This window comes from Salvelinus fontinalis, chromosome 19 (assembly GCF_029448725.1).
Source record: "Salvelinus fontinalis isolate EN_2023a chromosome 19, ASM2944872v1, whole genome shotgun sequence".
NCBI lineage: Eukaryota > Metazoa > Chordata > Actinopteri > Salmoniformes > Salmonidae > Salvelinus > Salvelinus fontinalis.
In genome coordinates this window covers 15388346-15416100 of record NC_074683.1, presented here as the reverse complement: position 1 = coordinate 15416100, position 27755 = coordinate 15388346, and the positions used below count along the sequence as shown (strand labels likewise).

At 42.2% G+C, this 27755-nt stretch overlaps 1 protein-coding gene across 2 annotated transcripts in view; it reads right to left on the bottom strand.

The window, feature by feature from the left end:
- The window catches only part of tbc1d4 (TBC1 domain family, member 4), a 120520-nt gene that overhangs the window by 25222 nt on the left and 67543 nt on the right, over window positions 1-27755 (bottom strand). The window contains exons 12-15 of one of the 2 annotated variants that reach the window (XM_055870924.1): window positions 25311-25546; window positions 22313-22465; window positions 9808-9956; window positions 6747-6959 (exon numbers count right to left, since the gene is read on the bottom strand). In XM_055870924.1, coding sequence (XP_055726899.1) covers window positions 6747-6959; window positions 9808-9956; window positions 22313-22465; window positions 25311-25546 — 751 coding nt within the window. The remainder of the gene's footprint in view (window positions 1-6746; window positions 6960-9807; window positions 9957-22312; window positions 22466-25310; window positions 25547-27755) is intronic. The other variant, XM_055870923.1, reaches the window with a different exon arrangement.

The following is a 27755-nucleotide window of genomic DNA, read 5'->3' as shown; positions in this document are numbered from 1 at the left end:
AGCTATGAAAGATATAGATAACTCTCTGGGTAGATAGTGTGGTCTACAGCTTATCATGAGATACTATACCTCAGGCGAGCAAAACCTCGAGACTTCCTTAGATATCGTGCACCAGCTGTTGTTTACAAATATACATAGGCCCCGCCCCTTGTCTTAGCAGAGGCTGCTGTTCTATCCTGCCGATAGAGTGTATAACCCGCCAGCTGTATGTTATTAATGTTGTTGTTCAGCCACGACTTGGTGAAACAGAAGATATTATAGTTTTTTATGTCCTGTTGGTAGGAAAAGCGTGCTTTCAGTTTATCCCATTTATTTTCCAGCGATTGAATGTTGGCTAACAGTACGAATGGCAATGGCAGATTAGCCACTCCTGATCCTCACCAGGCACCCTGATCTCTTTCTGCGAAATCTCTGTTTCTTTCTCCAGCGAATAACGGGGATGAGGGCCTGTTCGGGTGTTTGGAGTATATACTTCCCGTCCGTTTCATTAAAGAAAATTCTGCGTTCAATTCGAGGTGAGGAATCGCTGTTCTGATGTCCAGAAGCTCTTTTCAGTCATATGAGATGGTAGCAGCAACATTATGTACAGAATAAGTTTTAAAAAATGCAAAAAAAAACTAACAAAATAGCAGGGTTGGTTAAGAGCCAATAAAACAGCAGCCTTCCTCTCCTCATCATTCATATGCCTTCTCGAACATGTGAACTTTCATGCGCCTTATTAACAAACTTTTATCTGTAAATATGAATAAAGTTGTTAAATTAAGAGGTTAAGAATAAGACAGGAACCTTCCCGCTAGCCATGATTGGCTGAGATAATGAGTGGGCTGGACATGCTGAGAGCTGTTAGCTAGCCAGCTGAGGTTAGATGGCTGGCTTGCTGTTAGCTAGCCAGCTGAGGTTAGATGGCTGGCTTGCTGTTAGCTAGCCAGCTGAGGTTAGATGGCTGGCTTGCTGTTAGCTAGCCAGCTGAGGTTAGATGGTTGGCTTACTGTTAGCTAGCCAGCTGAGTTTAGATGGCTGGCTTGCTAGCTAACGTTAACATTGAACCTAACTTATTTAGTTAACTTTAGCTATGACAATCGGTTTGTATTGCTAGTAACATTACTCTATGGATTGGGATTATAGTTCATTTTTTTAGCAAGCTAACGTTAACGTGACGTGCCTAAACAAAACACCAAGTTAAAGCTTGCTGTTAGCTAGCTAACGTTAGCTGAGGTTAGATGGCTGGCTTGCTAGCAAACATTAATTTAGGTGTATGAATTGTGTGTAACGTTAGTGATGTTTCTCAGAATGCCATTTCGCATGGCTAGTTATAGCCTAATGTTAGCTATCGGTTTGTATTGCTAGTTAAAGCTTGCTGTTAGCTAGCCAGCTGACGTTAGATGGCATAGATTGTGTATTAAGTGTGTGTACTGATGTTATCTCAGAATGCCATTTCGCATCTATTGTATAATAATGTTAAAATACTTGTGTCTGTCTTTCAGCATGAGTAAAACACGCCTGACTCTCCTCCACCAGTCATACAAGGAGAACGGTCTAACGCCTCCCATCAAAAAGAGAGCCGGTCCAAGCAAGCAAACGCAGCAGCGCAGTCATCAACTACATGTACCATTTCTTCACCAACTACGGAGTTGGGGAAACACGTGTGGACCTGAATTGTGATAACTGCAGTGGCCAAAACAGCGCTTCAGAATTACATTTTACATTTTTACATTTTAGTCATTTAGCAGACGCTCTTATCCAGAGCGACTTACAGTAGAGTGCATACATTTTATTACATTTACATACTGAGACAAGGATATCCCTACCGGCCAAACCCTCCCTAACCCGGACGACGCTATGCCAATTGTGCGTCGCCCCACGGACCTCCCGGTTGCGGCCGGCTGCGACAGAGCCTGGGCGTGAACCCAGAGACTCTGGTGGCGCAGCTAGCACTGCGATGCAGTGCCCTAGACCACTGCGCCACCCGGGAGGCTATGACCAGAGTGAACACTTTGTCTGAGATTGCTAGTGCTGTGAAGGACAGCACTGTGACAGGGGTCAACGTCCCACAGCTGGTTGGACTGGAGGATGGTACAGTGCTGGTGGAAAGCTATGGCTGGCAACAACACCTGACTCCGTACTTCAGGCCGCTGCCACAGATCAAGCAGGACCAGCACTTCAGGTGAAAATCATTTTCATTGCATGAGGTTATTCTTCTTATCTAAACTTGGGAGGTGAATTGATGTTGTGCAGGGTTGTAATGTCTTCTGATTTTTTGTTGCTGTTATTCCCTGTTTTACAGCTTCGATGCTCTGGAGCCTGGTGTTGTTGTCGCCAGGGAGCGTTCGGACTCGGTCAGGACCAGGTTTCAGCTGCTGCACAACGCTGACATCCTTCCTCCCAGAAGGTCTGCCTGTAAAAGCACCACCTGGACTGGACACAGCTAGACAAACGTATCTTTTTGAGAAGATCAGGGAGTTTTGCAACGAAGAGGCTATGGACATCATATGCCCTGCAACAAAGTCAAGGGTAGGATAAAAACAGGCACTCCGAATATAGATTCCCTTGTTCATGCGTGGTTCAGATGGACCAGTCATCAGCACTGTCTGCAGTGCCTCTATTCAAATGACTCTCTCCTAACACACACGTTGCTGCTACCATTTTTTTATCCTGCTGCTCACCCACTTTACCCCTGATTGTATTATAACTACCTTGTCTATCGCTGATATCGTTATTTATATTGTTCTGTATATACTGTATATTATTGTATTTTGACAGGATCTATTTCTGATATTGCTACTATGCAAGTAACCATTTGGCTGTACCGTTTACACCTTCTGTGAGACCTCTTTCTTTACTGTAGAGACCTCATCTTTACTCCACTACTCACTGTTTAGCACATGACCTCACATGTGACTTCTTAAAGAGATGGGTGGGGCTGGCTTAAGAGGGTGTGAACAATGCTGAATGGGTGTAGAAGGGCTCTCTAGCAGGTGTACCAAAATCTTCAAGGGCCATTTTCTCAAAAGTGAGTTTACAAGTGTATCAACTTTCAAATCAGAATTACTTTCCCATTGTTCCTCAAAAATGCTGTGTATGATATACCATTTTGTAGCTCTGAGTCTCTACTTTTATCCAAAACCCAATTTCAAATTTTGCTACATAGGACCGAATAGAGATGGTGAGTCACATATACAGTGCATTCGGAAAGTATTCAGACCCCTTGACTTTTTTCACATTTTGTTATGTTATAGCCTTATTCCAAAACAAATATTTGTTTCTCATCAATCTACACACAATAGATAATAATGACAAAGCAAAAACATGTTTGTAGACATTTTATCTACATTTTATCTTTATTAAAAAAATAAAAAATAAAAAGTATTCAGTACTTTGTTGAAGCACCTTTGCAGCGATTACAGCCTCAAGTCATATTGGGTATGACGCTACAAGCGTGGCACACCTGCATTTGGGGAGATCCTCCCATTCTTTTCTTCAGATCCCCTCAAGCTCTGTCAAGTTGGATGGGGAGCTGTGCTGCACAGATATTTTCAGGTCAACTCAGGGACATTTAGAGACTTTTCCCGAAGCCACTCCTGCGTTGTGTTGGCTGTGTGCTTAGGGTCATTGTCCTGTTGGAAGGTGAACCTTCGCCTCAGTCTGAGGTCCTGAGTGTTCTGGAGCAGGTTTTCATCAAGGATCTCTCTGTACTTTGCTCCATTCATCTTTCCCTCGATCCTAACTTGTCTCCCAGTCCCTGAAAAACGTCCCGACAGCATGATGCTGCCACCACCATGCTTCACTGTAGGGATTGTGCCAGGTTTCCTCCAGACGTGACGCTTGGCATTCAGGCCAAAGAGTTCAATCTTCGTTTCATCAGACCAGAGAATCTGACCATCCTACCATAAAGGCCTGATTGGTAGAGTGCTGCGGATATGGTTGTCCTTTTTAAAAGGTTCCTCCATCTCCACAGAGGAACTCTGGAACTCTGTCAGAGTGACCATTGGGCTCTTGTGCACCTCCCTGACCAAGGCCCTTCTCTCCCCTGATTGCTCAGTTTGGCTGGGCGGCCAGCTCTAGGAAGAGTCTTGGTGGTTCCAAACTTCTTCCATTTAAGAATGATGGAGGCCACCATGTTCTTGGGGACCTTCAAAGCTGAAGAAATGTGTTGTTACCCGTACGCAGATCTGTGCCTCGTCACAATCCTGCCTCAAAGCTCTATGGACAATTCCTTCGACCTAATGACTTGTTTTTTTCTCTGACATGTACTGTCAATGGTGGGGCCTTATACAGACAGGTGTGTGCCTTTCCAAATCATGTCCAATAAATTCAATTTACCACATATGGATTCCAATCAAGTTGTACAAACATCTCAAGGATGATCAATCTGCTTTTATTTTTAATACATTTGCAAAAATGTCAAAAACACTTTTTTTTCGCTTTTTCATTATTGGGTATTGTGTGTAGATGGATGAGGGAAATATTTTATTTAATCCATTTTAGAATAAGGCTGTACCGTAGCAAAATGTGGAAAAGGTCAAGGGGTCTGAATACTTTCCGAATGCACTGTACCTTTAGATATCTAACTTTAGCTAATGCTAACAACAGTGTCTTCAGAAAATACCCCTCGATTTATTCCAAAAAATGTCACTCATCTACATACAATACTACGGATAAATATTTGGGCCAATTGAAAATTAAAAAATATAGAGTGACAGGTGGTGGATTTTTTCTTTTGCACAAAAGTACTTTCAAAAATTGGAAAAATATTGTATAATAATAGTGAATACATCTAAACTATGAAATAACACATATGGAATCATGTAGTAACCAAAAATAGTGTTAAACAAATAAAAATATATTTTACATTTGAGATTTTTCAAATAGCCACCATCTGCCTTGATGACAGCTTTGCACACTCTTGGCATTCTCTCAACCAGCTTCATGAGGTAGTCATCTAGAATGCGTTTCAATTAACAGGTGTAACTTCTTAAAAGAGAGAATAATTTAATTCAGCTTTTATTTCTTTCATTTCATTCCCAGTGGGTCAGAAGTTTACATACACTCAATTAGTATTTGGTAGCATTGCCTTTACATTGTTTAACATGGGTCAAAGGTTTCAAGTAGTCTTCCACAATCTTCCCACAGTAAGTTGGGTGAATTTTGGCCCATTCCTCCTGACAGAGCTGGTGTAACTGAGTCAGGTTTGTAGGGCTCCTCGCTCGCATACACTTTTTCAGTTCTGCCCACACATTTTCTATAGGATTGAGGTCAGGGCTTTGTGACGGCCACTCCAATACCTTGACTTTGTTGTCCTTAAGCCATTTTGCCAGTATGTTTAGGGTCATTGTCCATTTGGAAGACCCATTTGCTTTAACCTCCTGACTGATGTCTTGAGATGTTGCTTCAATATATCCACATCATTTCCCTTCCTCATAATGTCATCTATTTTGTGAAGTGCACCAGTCCCTTCTGCAGGAAAGCACCCCCACAACATGATGCTGCCACCCCCGTGCTTCACGGTTGGGATGGTGTTCTTCGGCTTGCAAGAATCCCCCTTTTTCCTCCAAACATAACGATGGTCATAATGACCAAACAGTTCTATTTTTGTTTCATCAGACCAGAGGACATTTCTCCAAAAAGTACAATCTTTGTTGCAAACCATAGTCTGGCTTTTTTATGGCAGTTTTGGAGCAGTGGCTTCTTCCTTGCTGAACGGCCTTTCAGGTTATGTCAATATAGGACTTGTTTTACTGTGGATATAGATACTTTTGTACATGTTTCCTACAGCATCTTCACAAGGTCCTTTGCTGTTGTTCTGGGATTGATTTGCACTTTTCGCACCGAAGTTTGTTCATCTCTAGGAGACAGAACGCGTCTCCTTCCTGAGCGGTATGACGGCTGCGTGGTCCCATGGTGTTTATACTTGCTTACTATTGTTTGTACAGATGAACGTGGTACCTTCAGGCGTTTGGAAATTGCTCCCAAGGACGAACCAGACTTGTGGAGGTCTACAATTTATTTTCCGAGGTCTTGGCTGATTTCTTTTGATTTTCACATGATGTCAAGCAAAGAAGCACTGCGTTTCAAGGTAGGCATTGAAATATATCCACAGGTACACCTCCAATTGACTCAAATGATGTCAATTAGGCTATCAGAAGCTTCTAAAGCCATGAGATACATTTCTGGGATTTTCCAAGCTGTTTAAAGGCACAGTCAACTGTGTATGTAAACTTCTGACCCACTGGAATTGTGATACAGTGAATTATAAGTTAAATAATCTGTCTGCAAACAATTGTTGGAAAAATTACTTGTGTCATGCACAAAGTAGATGTCCTAACCGACTTGACAAAACTATATTTTGTTAACAAGTAATTTGTGGATTGGTTGAACGAGTATTAATGACTCCAACCTAAGTGTATATAAACTTCCGACTTCAACTGTATATCCTTTCAGATATCTAATGTAACTCTAGCTATTATCCTCTCAGATATCATACTCTGGCTTACGATAACTATGTTCTCTCATATCTAATTCTGGCTAATGCCAATACCAACTTTTTTCATGTCCTGAAATTGTTCAAATGCTATTTTAGGCTTAAAGATTAGATTCAGGGTTTGGGTTAAGGGTTAGGGAAAATAGGATTTTGAATGGGAATAAATGTGTGTGTGTGACAAGGGGTTGGGTACATGTGTAAGCAAAGAGACAAGTTTCCTTTGTCTCTGCATAATAGATGACTAAAGCTCCATTCTATTCTCACTCACCCTCCAGTCTCTGGTTCTCCTTCTCCATGCGTAGCAGCAGTATCTGCTGGTGGATCGCCGTCTTCCATAGGGCCCGGTAGTGCACCGCCGTCCTCTTGGGCCTCTTCCCAGTGAAGGGGTCGCCCGAGGTGGGCAGTAGGCTGGCCAGGGGGTCCAGACTTGGGTCGAAGGTGCGGGGGGAGAGGGGCAGCAGGTCCATCACATCACAGTGGTCTGAGAGACAACACATCCAAATAACTGAGACTGCAGTCACTTTTAAGAGGTTGTAAGTAGGGCTGTGGCAGTCACGAAATGTAATCAGCTGGTGATTGTCAAGCAAATAACTGTCGGTCTCACGGTAATTTACCGTTAATTAACATAAACAAATTTAGAATCTCCTGGCTTCCACACATAGCCTACAAGCCACTGATGCAGACCTTTGGAACATCTACTTTTAAAAAAGTCTAATAAATCTATGTAATATAGCCTACGGCATCACAATAAATGCATTATTTATTTTAGACAGGTCTAAAGAAGCATGATATGAAGAAAATGTAGTCTATTTCCGAAGAACAGAATAGCATACTCTGAGTTGTCCTTATGTTAGGCCGTGATCTGGCTATGCCATATGGCTGTGGGCTCCACTAGTTCATTTAGTAGACAAGACTTGCTTAGAATACCGTGGCATTATTTAATAGTATGAAGAATACAATTGAATAAAGCTGAATAAAATAGAAAGGATATTTGAGGGAGTGTGCACATGCTGTTATTCTGTGTTGAGCGGTTAACAAAGAAATAGCTATTCCTATATGCTTAATTTAGAGTTATTCATGTAACTTTAGTTGTTCTACAAACATTGGGCTATATGTTTTGATTTTTAATACTTTGTAAAGGCGCATGATGCGACTAATGGTGATTTGAAAAAAGTTGCATGAGCTCTGCTTTGTTTTTTGCTCAGGCTCATCAGTCACTCATTCACAATTTGAAAAGCACTTGATAATGCCTAGAATCTCACAGCGGCATCCCCTTTGTGTGGCCGTAGTGCACCATAAAAATTCCATGCTTTTGCAGCCAGTAGCCATTGTGCCCTTCTCCCTGAGTGCTGCCTGCTCCAAATCACATCACAATCACGTGATCGGGTCTTTCTCACAGGCTACAAGTGAAGACACACATCTGGGATGCAACTGCGCGCGTCCTTATTTCCGTGTTGCATATAGAAGATGTTGGAAGAACTGTCCACGTTTACTTTTCATCAGCCAACAAGATGAGTAGACCTAACGAAAAGCAAAAGCACTAGTTTATGTCAATCTACTATCTCCATTAGTACAAAAGTCAATCTATTCTATTCTCGGCGAGAAATAAATATTCCAAACCTAGTCTGGGACAGTTGTGGGATGCGATAGATCCCAAATTTATACGACCACTAGCTTCAAAAACACTTTTTTATGCAATGTGGCTGATGCAACAGATCAGAACGTTTGGCTTAAAATGAACTATTAGGATTTTCTTCACATTATAAGTGCAGCAATGCACACGTGGTAGTAGGCTATAAGCACATATGTTCCATTAGCAGGAAAACACTTATCAAAAGTGACCGCAAATGTGATTATGCATGTAATGGTTTTATTATAAAAGATGCATTTTTATGGTGAAAATTATCTTACGAAATGTGAAACTCACACGCTGCTTATGTATTCCAGTTAGGTTCTACACTCCTTGTAAAGCAGATTAATTTGCTTAATTTTAAGAAGTTATTTGGCCACTTTAGTTGTGATACAAACCTATAGGCCTATGGGTTAGGCTACATGAGGTGTGCGACGATGACAAAAAATAAGCTTTGTTTCTTATCCTGGGCATCATTCATAAGTGATGATATATAATTCACAAGTGATAGGCTAATATTGTCCCCCATCAGACTATTCTTGATTTAATCTTGTTTTACATATACTAACTAATATATGTGTAAAATTTGTTTTGATTTAGAATGCACCATTATCATGCACCTGTATTGAAACAGGGGCATGCAGGAAAAAATAAATGTCATCTATGCACTTAAATGGAGGATGCTTTTCCCGTGGTTCATTTTCATGCCAGCCAGGTAGGCTATACTCCTGTTGTAAATATAAGCAATGTGCTTAATATTAGGAAAGTTAGGAAATACATTTAGTAGGCCTAGCCTATAGAAAGCTGATGGGATCCTCCTCTTTTTAGTAGAGGCCATCACTGTTTTCTCGCACAATTTCAAAGCCTTTAGAAATGTTGCGCAACATGAGCTTGTGGGCTCTCATGAAGTGTTTGATTAGATTTTTGATTAGATTTTCATTGATGTCAGAGTGATTTGAGGGACAATAGCATGCAGATTACCAGGCAGTTAGCAAGTCTGGTAGGCTACTAATGACCACCAGCATCAGAGCTTGGAGAATCGCCTAATAACCGTGACTAAATGGTCACGTGGAATTTGACTGCCTTCATGACTCGTGACCACCGTAGTGGCGGTAATACGGTCACCGCAACAGCCCTAGTTGTAAGTTGGTCTCTTGCAGGCATGGTGTTTTAGTGTTTGAGAGGACACAAGAGTTCAAGGATATATATGCTAATCATCACAATGTTTCATCACAAATTCATTATACATTCCAACTTTGCTGACTATATTGCAAGCCTATTGTAATTCTGTACTAAAAGTACTGTAAGCGGGAATGCATTGTATTGGGTATTGTAATCTGATTATGCCGTTCTTAATTGCCCGATGGGAAAAATACATTTGGACTGAATTGAGTTTTATTGAATTGTACCAGTGTCTTATGAATGGTTTGTAATTACAAACCATCTGTGCTTGAGATGGGGAGCTACACTGGGGCTTCGGAAAAACAGTCTATTTTTACGATACACTTTTGCCAGCGTGAGCAACTTTATTAAGTGTTCTCGGGCGTGAAAATAGAATTTAACTAAATTTTACACTGAGCAGCGCCAGCCTCTCGCGGAGCTGTGCTGCTTGTGCCTAGGTTTCATTGAAATAATATAGCAGCGTCTCACACTGCAAAAATTACTTGTCCAGTGTAGCAGGCCTGTTACACACACACACCTGGGTGCTGCATGGATGTGGGCTTGTTCATGGGCGAGGCAACCCGCAGGAAGATCTTCTGTCTCCAGGACACTTTGCGGAGGTTGAGGGGTGCACTCACACTGTCACTGCTGCATCCAGATAGGGTCCTCTTCCTGCCCTCCCCATTACTGATGGGCAAGGGAAAAGGATAAAGAGGGAGGGGGGGGGGGTTGAGAGAGAGAGAGAGGAGGGGAGAGAGAGCAAGAGAGAGAATAGGAGGGAGAGGGAGCGAGAGAGAGAAAGAGAAGAGGGCATGTCAAAAATACAAAGGCACGTAAACAAACACCCGCACACAGATTGTAGTATACACACACACACACACACCTAATCTCAACACTGAGACAGACAGATGCTAATCAACAGAATCTCCCGGTTAGTACTGCAGAAGGGTGTGTGATTAAACCACCGAGACAAACCAAAAAGGAACACTTCTCACAACAAACAAAACATTGATTCAAGACTGATTCACACATAAATATTGATTAATAAAGCAGAAATTAGTACAGTTGATCCATAATTAGTACATATAACGAGAGCAAACATCAAGACACAGATGCAGCCACTGTTACATGGATGTTTGGATCATTTCCTTGGGAAAGAAGAAGTTGCGCTTGATGGGAGAGAGGAGAATAGGGAAAGGAAGCTGATTGATCTATTTCAAGACTATGATTCCGTCTGAAATGGCACCTTATTGTGCAAAAGTAGTGCAATATATAGCAAAAAGGGTTCTATTTCGGACACACCCTGTTTCTCAATTGTTTCTCACACCAAAGGTTAAAGCCACACTCTGTAACATGTGCCTACCATCAAAGAGTGGGCCACCGTCTTTAAATGTCAAAGAAATGTAGACATGACTTGAAAACGTCTGCAGTTAACACTAGACAATACATTTCAAAATATGTAACCTTGCGTAACCCTGGATCAGATGACAACTGGTACTCGGATTAACAAAATACTGTCTAGTCATGAGGCGCTTACTTCACTGCTCAAGAGACCCGAGTAGAGAATAACAGGAAGCGACCTCAGAGCGAGGTCAGGGCTACGGGGATACTGTTACTGAGACGGTGGCGGTGCCCCCACATCCTATAACAGTGTTGCATAATTTTGGGAGGTGGTTCAATTTGAGATTGTAGCGCAGCTCTGGTTTCCATGTGGTTAGGAAGTGAAAAAACTCCCCATTCCTTAATGATTACAAGCATACCCATAACATGATGCAGCCAACACTATGCTTGAAAATATGAGAGTATGAGAGTGGTACTCAGTAATATGTTGTATTGGATTTGGCCCAAACATAACACTTTGTATTCAGGACACATAGTTCATTTCATTGCCACCTTTTTTGCAGTATTACCTTAGTGACTTCAAATCCAATTGTATTTGTCACATGTGCCGAATACAACAGGTGTAGACCTTATTGTGAAATGCTTACTTGCAAGCCCTTAACCAACAGTGCAGTTAAAAAAAGAAATAATAATAAGTTACATTTTTTTAAGTGTGACAAAATAACAATAACGAGGCTATTTACAGGGATTCCCGGTAACGAGTCAATGTGCGAGGGTACAGGTTAGTCGAGGTAATTGAGGTAATATGTACATATAGATAGGGGTAAAGTCACTATGCATTGATAATAAACAGCGAGTAGCAGCAACGTAAAAAGGGGGTGGGTCAATGCAAATATTCCCGAGTAGCCATATGATTAGCTGTTCAGGAGTCTTATGGCTTGGGGGTAGAAGCTGTTAAGAAGCTTTTTGGACCTAGAGTTGGTGCTCCGGTACCGCTTTCCATGCGGTAGCAGAGAGAACATTCTATGACTAGGGTGGCTGGAATCTTTGGCATTTTTTAGGGCCTTCCTCTGACACCGCCTGGTATAGAGGTCCTGGATGGTAAGAAGATTGGCCCCAGTGAGGTACTGGGTCGTACGCACAATCCAATGGCGGCAAGCTTTACACCACTCCAACCAACGCTTGGCATGTGTGGCCTACCACTTCGCAGCTGAGCTGTTGTTGCTCCTAGACGTTTCCACTTCACAATAACAGCACCTACAGTTGACCGGGACAGCTCAAGCAGGGCAGAAATTTGACTAACTGACTTGATGGAAAGGCATCCTATGACGGTGCAACGTTGAAAGTTACTGAGCTCTTCAGTACGGGCCATCTACTGCCAATGTTTGTCTATGGAGATTGTATGGCTGTGTGCTCGACTTTATACACCTGTCAGCAAAGGGTTTGCCTGAAATAGCCAAATCCACTCATTTGAAGGGGTGTCCACATACATTTGGCCAGGTAATGTATTTCCAAAATGTATTTTTATCTTATGTCCAAAAATGAAAATGCTAAATAATAATAATAAATACACAGAATCCAAAGAATTATAAATATACACAATAAATGCTTGAACATCCTTTAAAACTTCTTGCCACTAGGGGAGTGCCATTTCGACATAGTACAAATTCGTTTCCAAATTAAACTGCCTCGTACTCAATTCTTGCTCGTACAATATGCATATTATTATTACTATTGGATAGAAAACACTCTCTAGTTTCTAAAACCGTTTGAATTATGTATGTAAGTGAAACAGAACTGGACTTAGAGCAATTCTCCTATGAGGATTTGAAAATGCTGAAATCTGCTCACTGTTCCCAGACCTGTGGATAACTCTGACTGTCTTCTATTGGTTGAGATGCACTGCATACGCCTTCCCCTGGTTGTTAGCGAATAGGGAGACTTGAAATGGAGTCTCTACGTAGATCCCAAAGTTTATAAATTGATTGGGAACGAGGTGGCTCATTCCTTTCACCTTCGCTCGGGCACATTGAGGACCTTGGGACGTTCTTTTGGAAACATCGGTTATAGATCTCAGACATTTCCGGCTGTGTTTTTATTCGATATAGGCTTTAAAGACATCATAATCTTGTTATTTTGAACCGAATTATATCAGTTTATGTCAGTTTATTGCGATTTTCGGGTATTTATTTCCATGGCGCTGTAGGAATTTGGGTATCTCTCTCTTTCGTGCTAATGTTTACTGCTAATTGCAACTCTGAAGACGACGATCTCCAACCTATCAACGATTCTTTTTGACAAAGGACACCTATCCCAAGATTCTGATGAGAGTTCATCGAAAAGTAAGAACTATTTATGCTGATAATTCATTGTTCTGTTGAAAAAAGTAAAATGCATGAGACGCCATTTCTTGCAGTGTAGCCTTGCGTTATCGCAGCCTGTATTGCGCAGTAAGGTTAATTTTAAAAATGTAATTCAGCGATTGCATTAAGAACTAATTTGTCTTTCAATTGCTGTCCAACCTGTATTTTTTTAGTCAAGTTTATGAATAGTTTTCGATAAGAATAGGTGCCGTTCCAAGATGGCGCCGGACAGATTGCTTGAGATTTTGGACGCTATTCTCAATGTATAAGCACGATTTGTGCCGCTAAATATGCACATTTTCGAACAAACTCTATATGAATTGTGTAATATGATGTTACAGGACTGTCATCTGAAGAATTCTGAGAAGGTTAGTGAAAAAATTATTATATTTTGGTGGTTTATACGTTATAGCTATTTTTGCCTTGAATCAATGCTGGTGTGATGTTTGCTATTGTGCTAAGCTAATATAACGCTATATTGTGTTTTCGCTGTAAAACACTTAGAAAATCTGAAATATTGTCTTGATTCACAAGATCTGTGTCTTTCATCTGCTGCACGCTGTGTATTTTTAAGAAATGTTTTATGATGAGTAATTAACTAATACACGATGGTCTCTGTGTTATTCTAGTCGTTTTAGTGAGAGTTGTGATGGGGGCTGCAATAGTAAACTCTGATTTATACCTGAAATATGCACATTTGTCTAACAAAACCTATGGTACACAATAAATATGTTATCAGACTGTCATCTGATGAGGTTTTTTCTTGGTTAGTGGCTATTTATATCTTTATTTGGTCAAATTTGTGATAGCTGCTGATGGAGTAAAAAAATGGTGGAGTATGGAAGTGGTGTCTTTTGCTAACGTGGTTAGCTAATAGATTTACATATGTCTTCCCTATAAAACATTTTAAAAATCAGAAATGATGGCTTTATGCACAAGATGTGTATCTTTCATTTGGTGTCTTGGACTTTTGATTTCATGAACATTTTATTATATGATATCCCTGTGGCTTTAGGCTAGGCTATGCTAGTCAGCTTTTGTGATGGGGGTGCTCCCGGATCCGGGTTTGGTAGGCGTTAGAGGTTAACCCGTCTCCTCCGCTTCACCTACGCTGATTGAACTGGATTTAACAAGAGATGATGCATCATAGCTTTTCACCTGGTCAGTCTGTCATGGAAAGAGCGGGTGTTCTTAATGTTTTGTACACACTGAACAAAAATATAAACGCAACACGCAAAGTGTTGGTTTCATGAGGTGAAATTAAAGATCCCAGACAATTTCCAAAAAGCTTAATTCCCTTAAATTTTGAGCACACATTTGTTTGCATCCCTGTTAGTGAGCATTTCTCCTCTGCCAAGATAATCCATCCAAATGACAGGTGTGGTATATCGAGAAGCTGATTAATTAAACAGCATGATCATTACACAGGTGCACCTTGCGCTAGGGACAACACTCTAAAATGTCCAGTTTTGTCACACAACACAATGAGATAATGGATGGGCTGGACATGCCGAACATTATATTATAGTATCCAATCCTCGTAACCATGTTTGCCAGTGACAGTTTCATCCCATTCAAATATTTTTGTTCATCAAAAAGTTCAGTAATAGGCCCATGTAATTCCAGTTTATATTGCAAGGGCTGTTTCATTTGGGGAATGCGCTGTCAGTGTGTCGGTATATTGTATATATAATACAGGGCATTCAGAAAGTATTCAGACCCCTTCACATTTTCCAGAATTTGTTATGTTACAGCCTTATTATGAAATTGATTAGATTTCATCCCCCCTCAATCTACACACAATACCCCACAATGGCAAGGCAAAAACAGGTTTTTAGAAATGTTTTGCCTATAAAAAATAAACAGAATTATCAAGTATTCAGACCCTTTACTTTCTTGAAGCACATTTGGCAGCGATTACAGCCTTGAGACTTCTTAATTATAAAGCTACAAGCATGGCACACCTTTGTGTGGGGAGTCTCTCATTCTTCTCTGCAGATCTTCTCAAGCTCTGTCAGGTTGGATGGGGAGAGTCGCTGCACAGCTATTTTCAAATCTTTCAGAGATGTTTGATCGGGTTCAAGTCCAGGCTCTGGCTGGGCCACTCAAGGACATTGAGACTTGTCCCGAAGCCACTCCAGAGAAGTCTTGGCTGTGTGCTTAGGGTCGTTGTCCTGTTGGAAGGTGAACCAGGCACTGCAACACCTCCTTCAGTAGAGAGACTCTACCCTTGCTCCATCCAATGATTGCATCTTACAACTTATTATCCAATAACTACTTTGTCTTTGAGTCATTTAGACACAAAGTCCACAATACCCTGCTATGTGCAGATAGTATGCATCCCCTTACCCTTTAAGAATGGTCTACCATATAGCCAGTTATGCAGGGTTTAACGAATCTGTGGCCACCAAACAGATTTTCACAGCAATGCTAAAAGAAGGACACATTCAAAAACGAGATGCTATAAGGACAAAACTCTTGATGCTGCAATAATGAAAATATCTCAAAAACCATGAGGGATTTCTAAAAACTCACCCAAAGAAGAAAAACAACGCAATCATCTTTTACACCAAGCGCAACGTGTTCAGAGAAAATGAACGCAATCCTGAAAAAGCACTGGCATATTCTGCAACCAGACGGCAAAAAAAAATCACACACCTCTTCATGGAACCCCCACTGGTGGTCTATAAGCGTGGTCGCAATATTGGAGATAGCTTGGTGAGATCCGACCTGCCCCCTGAGCCCACACAGACACCCATTCCAAATGGGAACTACAAATGTGGCTCATGAGATCCTTCTTCAGACACCAACATGCAGGTGGAAAAATCCGTTAGGGGTATCATCTCATGCAAGACCAAGGGAGTAATCTCTCTCATCACATGTACATGTGGGAAAGCCAACGTAGGACAAACAAAAAGACAATTAAACAACGCAGAGCTGAACACCGCAGCTCAATCAGGTGTAAGATCACTGACTATCCAGTAGCAGCTCACTTTGTTGAAGCTAACCATCCCATCTCCTCCTCTAATACACAGGCATTGAGCATGTTGTTCTTCAATGAGAGGAGGTACCATGGAGTTCCTACTACTACAAAGGGAGGCTTACTGGATATCCTATCTTAAAACATTGACCCCTAGTGGTCTGAATATTGACTTTGATCTCAGGCCCTTCTTATGCACAATTCTCTCTTTTATGAGATGGATATATTATTTCTACAGCTTATCAGCATACACCTAATTTGTTCCCCCTGTTGATGATGCTTAATATGCATTATGGTTGAACAAAAAGATTAGAAAAATGAATTGAAATAGGAAACAATTAAATATATATGTGAAATTGAATTAAACAATGTATGCTGATGCTAATATTATGTACAAACTTCAATTCTGTTTCCATATGATAACAATAGTATAGTCAATATGCCATAAACTACAGTTAAAAAAAAAAAGTTTCAATTAATTCTAATTAACTTAATAATTATGACACACCCCTCACTATTGTCATTGGTTCAAGAGTTCATGACATTACCCTGAGGAAGGCACAGTGATGCTGAAACGTTGGGGATTTACCCAATACATTTCTGAGAGTTAATATATAGAGTGGCACAGTGATGCTGAAACGTTGGGGATTTACCCAATACGTTTCTGGGAGTTAATATATAGAGTGGCACAGTGATGCTGAAACGTTGGGGATTTACCCAATACGTTTCTGGGAGTTAATATATAGTGGCACAGTGATGCTGAAACATTGGGGATTTACCCAATACGTTTCTGGGAGTTAATATATAGAGTGGCACAGTGATGCTGAAACGTTGGGGATTTACCCAATACATTTCTGAGAGTTAATATATAGAGTGGCACAGTGATGCTGAAACTTTGGGGATTTACCCAATACGTTTCTGGGAGTTAATATATAGAGTGGCACAGTGATGCTGAAACGTTGGGGATTTACCCAATACGTTTCTGGGAGTTAATATATAGTGGCACAGTGATGCTGAAACGTTGGGGATTTACCCAATACATTTCTGGGAGTTAATATATAGAGTGGCACAGTGATGCTGAAACGTTGGGGATTTACCCAATACGTTTCTGGGAGTTAATATATAGAGTGGCACAGTGATGCTGAAACGTTGGGGATTTACCCAATACGTTTCTGGGAGTTAATATATAGAGTGGCACAGTGATGCTGAAACGTTGGGGATTTACCCAATACGTTTCTGGGAGTTAATATATAGAGTGGCACAGTGATGCTGAAACGTTGGGGATTTACCCAATACATTTCTGAGAGTTAATATATAGAGTGGCATAGTGATGCTGAAACGTTGGGGATTTACCCAATACGTTTCTGGGAGTTAATATATAGAGTGGCACAGTGATGCTGAAACGTTGGGGATTTACCCAATACGTTTCTGGGAGTTAATATATAGTGGCACAGTGATGCTGAAACGTTGGGGATTTACCCAATACGTTTCTGGGAGTTAATATATAGTGTGGCACAGTGATGCTGAAACGTTGGGGATTTACCCAATACATTTCTGGGAGTTAATATATAGAGTGGCATAGTGATGCTGAAACGTTGGGGATTTACCCAATACATTTCTGGAAGTTAATATATAGGGCAGAGTAACATGCTTTCTGGGCTAAGTGATGGGTTCTCTGGGCGGAGTTCTGGGCTCTCTGTCTGGGTGGAGTGCTGGGCTCTCTGTCTGGGCGGAGTGCTGGGCTCTCTGTCTGGGCGGAGTGCTGGGCTCTCTGTCTGGGCGGAGTGCTGGGCTCTCTGTCTGGGCGGAGTGCTGGGCTCTCTGTCTGGGCGGAGTGCTGGGCTCTCTGTCTGGGCGGAGTGCTGGGCTCTCTGTCTGGGCGGAGTGCTGGGCTCTCTGTCTGGGCGGAGTGCTGGGCTCTCTGTCTGGGCGGAGTGCTGGGCTCTCTGTCTGGGCGGAGTGCTGGGCTCTCTGTCTGGGCGGAGTGCTGGGCTCTCTGTCTGGGCGGAGTGCTGGGCTCTCTGTCTGGGCGGAGTGCTGGGCTCTCTGGGCGGAGAGCTGGGCTCTCTGGGCGGAGAGCTGGGTGGTAGTGCACATTTTCTTGAGAGCTCTTCATTTATTCTAAAATAATATTGACGGCTACTTCTGCCATAGCTAGGGCCACACATCCTCTCCTGTTCTTTAAGTTGTTAGTTCCAGTGTGTATTATTGTCTTCGCTCCTATTAAAGTGTCCTCAAATTATTTTGAGGGCGCTCTGGGTCGTGGAGCACCATATTTTTTCTCACCTTCATGCCAGATAGTAATTACCTTCCCATAGATGTTTGCCGTTGGAATGACAGAGAATGACTCCAATCTCAGGTTGTTCTTGGAGCTGAGCTGAGAGTGGTGGTTGAGCTAGCAGAGTAGGGAGGTTATTATTTGTTGGAGAGGGATCTGCCACAAACAGAAGCCTCGCCACAGATCACATTTTCTTTCTTCTGGTTCTAAAACAAATGTTTTTTTTTGCCAACGGACCCTTTTTCATATGCATTTGTAGTGTTTACATAGGGCAGAGTGCTATGTTGTTGCGCAATTGGTCAAAAAAAACTGCAGGTTAGTTAACGTGACCTGGTCTTGCCACCAAATAATGTTTCTGGGCTCTCCCTTTGTTGCTTCAGTTTGTGGCGTGTTTTGGAATGTTCCGACGTAACAGATGGGGGGATAAACAAAGAGGCGTGGTGAGACTTCTACTGCTGTTGAAGGTTCCATTGCTACTGCTCTTGCTATTGCTGATCGTTCCATTGTCATTGTTAGAATAGTTTTTGTTTTGAAATGGCCTGTTATAAAATCAACATGCAGGTGCAGTTTTTCTGGTATCTAAGATGGTCTACTGAATCCCCGTTTCCACTGGCACTTAAAATTAAGGGCCAAATTCCAGCTGGCTCGAATGAAATTCTCAAATCCGAGCTGGGTCGAGGGAAATCCGGGCCGGAGCAGCTGGTTCACAACTGGTGCCAGCTCAATTAGAATTAGGGCTGGTGATGCCATTACTATGCAACCACCAGCTAACTGATCACGGCTGGATGCTGACACCACGTTTAGCTAGCTCATCTGTGCGTGTTGCTGTTAGCTAGCACATGGACAAGCAGTACTGCAGTAGTCAGACATGACACGAATTACCACCATAGCTGGATCCTTCATTTAGTTTTGCACTACACAATTCACTTTTACGAGAACATTCAGCCCTCGAATGCTAGCTACCTTACGTTAGCAACTCTAGCATTAGAGTTGAAACAAGATACCTAGCTAATGTGAGCTAGCAGGAATTTTAGCTGGCCAGGTCGCAATGAAAGCTAGCTAGCTACAGTTGAAGTCGGAAGTTAACATACACTTATGTGACTTACGAGTCATTAAAACTCGTTTTTCAACCACTCCATAAATGTCTTGTTAACAAACTATAGTTTTGGCAAGTCAATTAGGACATCTACCTTGTGCATGACACAAGTAATTTTCCAACAATTGTTTACAAACAGATTATTTCACTTATAATTCACTGTATCACAATTCCAGTGGGTCAGAAGTTTACATACACTAAGTTGACTGTGCCTTTAAACAGCTTAGAAAACTCCAGAAAATTATGTCATGGCTTTAGAAGCTTCTGATAGGCTAATTGACATCATTTGAGTCAATTGGAGGTGTACCTGTGGATGTATTTCAAGGCCTACCTTCAAACTCAGTGTGTCTTTGCTCGACATGATGGGAAAATCTAAAGAAATCAGCCACAACCTCAGAAAAAAAATTGTAGACCTCCACAAGTCTGGTTCATCCTTGGAAGCAATTTCCAAACGCCTGAAGGTACCACGTTCATCTGTACAAACAATAATATGCAAGTATAAACACCATGGGACCACACAGCCATCATACCGCTCAGGAAGGAGACGCATTTTCTCTCCTAGAGACGAATGTACTTTGCTGCGAAAAGTGCAAATCAATCCCAGAACAGCAGCAAAGGACATTGTGAAGATGCTGGAGGAAACAGGTACAAAAGTATCTATATCCACAGTAAAACGAGTCCTATATCGACATAACCTGAAAGGCCACTCAGCAAGGAAGAAGCCACTGTTCCAAAACCCCCATAAAAAAGCCAGACTATGGCTTGCAACTGCACATGGGGACAAAGCTCATACTTTTTGGAGAAATGTCCTCTGGTCTGATGAAACATAAATAGAACTGTTTGGCCATAATGACCATCGTTATGTTTGGAGGAAAAAGGGGGAGGCTTGCAAGCCAAAGAACACCATCCCAACCGTGAAGCACGGGGGTGGCAGCATCATGTTGTGGGGGTGCTTTGCTACATAAGGGACTGGTTCAATTCACAAAATAGATGGCCTCATGAGGCAGGAAAATTATGTGGATATATTGAAGCAACATCTCAAGACATCAGTCAGGAAGTTAAAGATTGGTCACAAATGGGTCTTCCAAATGGACAATGACCCTAAGCATACTTCCAAAGTTGTGGAAAAATGGCCAAGGCCAGCCTAAAGTACACACGCACACGCACTCCTTCTTGTTACACTGAGACAGAAAGAAAAACTTATATAGACTGCTAATCAACAGAATCTCTGTCTGTAATGCAGAAGGGTGTGTGATTAAACCTTCAGGACAAACCTAAAAGGAACACTTCACAACAACAAAAAACAGACTGAAGAGCGATTCACACAAATGTTGATTAATAAAACAGAAATGAGTACAATAGATCCATAATTTGCACGCAAAACAAGAGAAAACATCAAGACATAGAGGCAGCCTTTGTTACATGGATGTTTGGATCATTTCCTTGGGAAATAAGAAGTTGAGTTTGATCGGAGAGAGGAGAATAGGATTAGGAAGCTGATTGATCTATTCGTAAACCGAAAACAGGGGTTTCAGACAGTATTCTTCTGTTTGGGCTCTAATGAATACACCCCAGGAGTAGGCCTCTTAGACACAGTTTTGCATTTTCCTCATTAAAGGTTAGGATTGGGGAGGAGCAGCTGATCCTAGATCTGTACCTAGGGTAAACTTTATTCTGCAGCCAGACGGTAACCACCTGAGACTACTGAAGCTGTGAACTTATCTTTACCTGGGTGATGCTAGGTGTGCTAAGATCCAGTATCGCTACAATTAATTAACAGCTAATTAACTAGCCTTGGCTGTAACATTAAGAACTCGAGGGCCTGAGGGATTTGACTGTTGAGAGAGAGCAAAGAGAGTTCAGCGGAGTAACTGATCATCAGAAAACGAGTCCATGAGGGACGACTCACATTTCAGAAGGGAAAGGTTAACCTTTTTGAAAATGTCTAGATGTGTCACCTCCTGTGGGGAATGTAGATGTCGAATGGAGCTGGGAGAATTGAAAGGTGAATTCCTGGTTTCTAGGCCGAGTGAACCAGGGAATTGTTCAGTAGGCACGAAACTGAAGAAAATGTTCAGAAACAGAACGTCTGAACTTGTCCAACTTGTTTTCGTTTTCTTTTCTGTTGTACAACATTTAGCTGCGGTGTGCCCTAATGAACTGCACCCAGGAGAGCAAAATGAAGGAGGCAGATCTATTCAAAATCAATCCCTTTTAGTGCGCTATAGACATAATACAGGTGGTGCAGGGAAAAAGGCCGCCATGGTGCATCACCCAGGTGGGTACTAGATAGTGATGTTGGATAGGGTGAGTTAACCCGAAAACCATCTTAAGGGACAGTGAAAGGATCCATAGAAATAGACTACATAGAAACCACCTTTAAATATCTCAACACTAAACAAGTGAAATAGATCACTTAAATTGATCAGACATGCACAGTCGTAGCTAGTGTTACAAGCATGTAATAAAACAGTTGAAGAGTTAATGGTTTAAGCAAGAGGCTTCAAGAGACAGGCTACAACTCATATCACTACATAATGATGAAACAGAAATGTCCAGAATAGTGTTGCATGGGTTGGACTCTAGACTCTGCAGAATGTGTTGATGAAACACAGGGTTGACAATAGGTGAGTTAAGCTGGGAATATATACACAGTTTTGGTTAAATATAGGACTGTGAAGATTAGCATCGACATGCATACAAAACAAGACAAGGAGCATATCAGCGTCCACCCCTACTTCAGAAAGAAATGGTAGAACCCAGCAATAGAAGGTGTGTGAATACTTTCTGAAGGCACTGTAGATATAGGCAGGGCCGAAAAGCCACGTGTTAAAAGATTTAGGTGGATGCAACGAATAACTGCTGCTGCCATCCCACCGACAAAACATGCCCCCCAACCAACCCCTCCTCCCATTTTCTCTGCCATCCCTGGCCGGTAATTCAGGTGTGGTCAAAGCAGGGGGGCGAGCATGCACCCCCTCTCACCTCCAGAGGGTCCTGGTGTCGGCCAAAGACCCCATGGACCCGAAGGAGCCCTGGTAAAAGCTTTTCAGGAAACTGGGAGCGGAGAAGGAGGAGGAGAGACTGAAGTTGGACTCGCTCTCCGACACGCTGCGCGTTCTCGAGTAGGACACGGGGCTGGGATGTGTTCAAAATAAAGAAACCAAGGTTATTGTGGAATAAATGTGGTCTGGATGCAAAATGAATGTTATTTAAAAAAAAAAATGTTTTAAAGTCATGCCATGGGCTGGAGCCTCTTAGTTGACACTATGATGTTGACTGTGTTTGTAGGGTCTTTTGTGTAGGTTGTGTTCTCTTTTGTGTTGTGAGTGTGAAAAAGAATGTTACTCCGCAGAAACTAGACCCGATTGACTCGTTTGAAAGGGAATCAAATCAAATCTGTTATGGTGGGAAAGCCATTCGCATCATGTAAAATAGATGACATTGTTGATGTAGAACAGATGACGGGTGCATAAACGATTTGTCAGTTCGTGACATACTCATTCGTGTGGACTTTCCGTGACGGTTAGTTTTAGCGTCTTAAAGCTGAAATCCACATAAGGAGAACAGTGTCACTGTTCACCCCAGCACATTTGTTATTGTTTTATAGATGCAATGTAGGAGAGGAGCATCCAGCATCCTGTAAACGTATATTTTAGTACAGTAAATGCACACCAGCATCCTGTAAATATATATTTTAGTACAGTAAATACACACCAGCATCCTGTAAATATATATTTTAGTACAGTAAATACACACCAGCATCCTGTAAACATATATTTTAGTACAGTAAATACTCTGCTGTTCTATTACGTGTGCAATGAAATCCGAGGGGAAAAACTGTGTTACTTGTCTAAAGTAACTTCCTTGCTGTTGTAAAATGGATGTGGCAGTTTCCCCATTACAAATTCCAGCTTAACAACAAACTTAAAAACAAACCTTCCATCAATATTTCAATAACAGTAGCTGTCAATGTGTCATTGCTAGCATTAGCCCCTAAAGAACATATTCCACATTCAAGTACAATATGAGGTGCTATTTTATAAAAGGCCCTATGCCAATCGTATCACAAATAAAGCATGTTTCCTCATCACAAGACGCTGTATTTTCACCAAAGTTGACATGGGCAAATCACCAGGCTAGAATGAGAGAAGCTTCAGAAGTAGATCTGCATCTACACACATAGAAATAGAACAAACAGAATAGTCATTCAATTTCTACGTCTGTGCACGGTGCTAAAGTGCCTTCAGAAAGTATTCAGGCCCCTGGAATTTTCCACATTTTGTTGTGTTATAGCCTGAACTCAAAATTGATGGCATTGTTTCCCCTTACCCATCTACACGGAATACCCCATAATGACAAAGTGAAAACATATATATATACACATTTACTGAAAATTAAATACAGATTTACATAAGTATTCACACCCCTTTGCTGACACTCCAAATGTAGCTCAGTTGCATCCAATGTCCTTTGATCATCCTTGAGATGTCACTACAACTTGATTGGAGTCCACCTGTGGCCGATTCAATTGCTTGGATGATTTAGAAAGAAACACACCTGTCTATATAAGGTCCACAGTTGACAGTGAATGTCAGAGCAGAAACTATACCATGAAGTCGGTAGATCTCCGAGATAGAATTGTGATGAGTGAATTGTGATGAGGCATATATCTGGGGAAGGGTATAAAACCATTTCTAGAGTGTTGAAAGTTTCCAAGAGCAGAGCTGTCTCCGTCATTGGGAAATTGAACAAATATGGAACTACCCAGACTGTGCCTAGAGCTGGCCGTCCAACCAAACTGAGCAACCGTGCAAGAAGGACCTTGAATCAGGGAGGTGACCAAGAACCCAATGACCACTCTACCAGAACTACAGAGTTCCTTGGCTGAGATGGTAGAACCTGCCAGAAGGACAACTGTCTCTACAGCACATCACCAATCTGGGCTTTATGGGACCGCGGCGAGACAGAATCCACTCCTGAGGAAAAAGGCACATGGCAGGACGCACAGAGTTTGAAAAAAGGCACGTGAAAGACAGAGTATTAGAAAAAACGATTCTGTGGTCAGATGGAGAAAGCCAGGCACAGCTCATCCCTAGCGTGAAGCATGGTGGTGGCAGCATCCTGTTATGGGGATGCTTTTCAGCAGCAGGGACTGAGAGACTGGCAAGGATAGAGGAAAAAATGACTGGAGCTAAATACAGGCCAATCCTTGATGAGAACCTGGATCAGAGTACAAACGACCTTAGACTGGGGTGAAGATTTATGTTCCAACAGGACAATGACTGCAAACACAAAGCCAAACAAACTCGGAATGGCTTCAGAACAATGTTAAAGTCCTTGAGTGGCTGAGCCAAAGCCCAGACTTGAATCCCATTGAAAATCTGTGACTTGATGATTGCAGTTCACTGCCGCTCCCCATCTAACGTATCAGAGCTTGAGAAACTCTGCAGGGAAGTATCTAAGAAAATCGCCAAATCCAGATGTGCAAAAGCTGATACAGACATACCGAAAACGACTCAAAGCTGTAATCGTCGCCAAAGGTGCTTCTAAAAGTATTGACTCAGGGATGTGAATATTTATGTAAATTCGATGTCATCTTCAATAATTTTGCAAACATTTCTAAAAACCTGTTTTCACTTTGTCATTATTGTGCGTAGATAGAGAAGACATTTTTTTTAATCCATGTTGAATTCAGGCTGTAACACAACAACATGTGGAATAAGTCAAGGGGTGTGAATAAGTCAAGGGGTTCACTTTCTGAAGGCAGTGTAAATGGAACTCCCAATTACTGGAAATAAATAGAACCAAACTATTGGGGCCAGGGTCCATTTGGTCCATCTTTATCTCATTCTAGTCACGTGGAAAGGAAGTGACATAAGGATAACAGGAAGTGAAGTGTGTTGCGTTGCGTTGTGTGTGTGTGTGTGTGGTGGTGTGCTTCGTGTCATGGCCTGCTGGGTAATGTTGTTTGTTTGTTTACCTGCCCTGCAGTAGTTCGGGGTTGACAGACTGCTGCCTACGGAGCAGGGCCTTGCTGTGGGTACCAGTGCCCCCCTGCTGGACTCCCTGGGTGGACGCGTCGTTGAACGAGATGCGCTTCTTCACGGGCAGGTGGCTGAAGGTGTGGGCACGCCGCCGGAACTGGAGGGCATCTGGGTCGTCGTCAGGGAAACCAGGGGGCGTGCCTGGTGGGGAGTCGCCGGGAGAGTCGTCCGCCTGGAGGGGACAGAGTGATGAAGATGAGGATGATGAAGAGATTGATGACTTGCAATGTACATCGGAGACCACTAATACACTTCCTGGCCTCATTAACCAGGTCCCAGATCTGTTTGTGCTGTGTAGTCAACTCCTATTGTCTTTGGCATGCACTAGTTGGCTATACAGCACAAACAGATCTGAGACTAGAATAGTGTTGCATGAGGTGGATTCTAGACTCTGGAGAATGCATTGAGGTGCACACAAGTTAGACCAAATGACACTCTAGGATAGAAATCAAACACAACTAGAATACAAAACGTGTCGCTATGATACATAACAAATCCTGCATAAAATCCAATCTGATTCCCGAACTAAAATACTTAAGCAATACAACTTCCACACTCGATTCCAAAGCCAACAGGTCTGCACTTACCGACTACTAGCAAGTGTCCTCACTCACTCAATACGGTACAACTCCACACACTCCAACTCTCTTAGTCCTATTCCCTGACGCCTCTGTGCCTCCCCATGCTGCTCCACTCATCTATTGTAGTCTAATAAGCTGCACCCTGTGACTCACTGCATCACACTACAGGAGGGAAGGCCTTACGCAGCTCCGTTCCAAACCAAACCCTCCATCCCTCCCTACCCTTACGCCGTCGCCGACTCCCTCTCACACATCTGACATGTAAGAAAAATGCAGGGCTACCTTGAAAACGATAGCTTGGCCTCAATTGGTCTCCCCTGCCTAAATAAAGGTTAAATCAATGCTGGTACAGTAACTCCACATAGCTTGCAGAGAGGTTGGGGGCGGAATTATTCCTATGTTCCTCAAACCTAGTCAGTCCATTCAGCGCTGCCACAGACCAACAAGGGCTTTGGGATATGGCTCAGAGGTACGTTTGTTTGGTTTGGGACTAGGCCCGTTTCACATTGTGAAGAGGCTAGTATAGGCCCCTCCAGTTCCAGTGTCGGAGGGCCTGTTTACAAGGAAGTGTAGAGGAAGTATTGAGGCATTGCTCAGCAGACCCAGAGCTGGACACATCCCGTCTCTGTTTCCTACCCTGGCCTCTGTGTCCGGAGACTGTCCTCAGATCATAGTAGAGGCCTCACTCAGCTCAAAACACAGGTCCCGGGGCCAGGGGGTAACACACCACAGAGAGACATACACAAAGACAGACAAAAACATAGACCCACAAAAACATGCATGTACACACAGAGTCCCAGAGACAAACACACACGAAATCACATGCGCACACAGTCAGCTGTGGGAAAAGGCCACTAAGGTGAATAGAATAAACACATCTGACACCTTCCTTGATTTTGGAGAGATGTGCTTGCCCCATGTGCTGAGTAAGAATATTTAAAATAAATAAATAATTATATGACCGGATAATGAGTGAAAGACTGGTAGATTGGGGGAGGGAGGGGAGGTATTGTTGTTGAGTAATACTTTATTTCCATGTTCAAGGTTGTTGTGAACTGTGAGCGAAGGTGGTAACTTTGCAAACTAGTTGTAGGTGCTTGTGATGTACATCTCGTGATGTTTTTACAGGAGAAAGCAAACTCACTCACACTTCCGGGGCATGTGAGGACTCATGTGTTTGTGTGTGTGGTCCTACTATGATTTACAGCAGGGATCATCAACTAGTTTCAGTAGCGGGCCAATTTTTTCTTGAGTGGATGGTCAAGGGGCGAGAACATAATTACAAATCATTTGTAGACTGCAAATTGACCGCAAGAAACCCAAACAGATATAACATTTGGCTAAAACATAATAATTTCAAACCGTGCTTAGATTTGTATACGATCACATATATCTCTTAATTATGCGTGGGAATAGTTTGTAACATATTTACAAAATTAAAAAATTATTTACAAAATTAAAATCAGCCAACAAGTAAACATTTTTTGGGGGGCGAAATAAAATCAGTTGGGGTCAGTTGGGGAACCCTGATTTAAGGTATAACATGTACCCTCCCTGTCTCTCCCCGCCCCTGCCCATCGCCAAAATATCTGACGGGGGGGGGGGGGGAATTGGCCAGAGGGTCGACATCACACCCCCGTTCCACATTTTGCATCGTTGTGACACTAGAGTGAACAACTCCGCCATTAAACAACCGTCCAGGCTACGTTGGAAAATACATTTAGGAAAAAACCTGGGAATATTCACGTGGCAGAAAAGATAATGAACCTATATATTTTTATAATACAATCTTTGAGAACT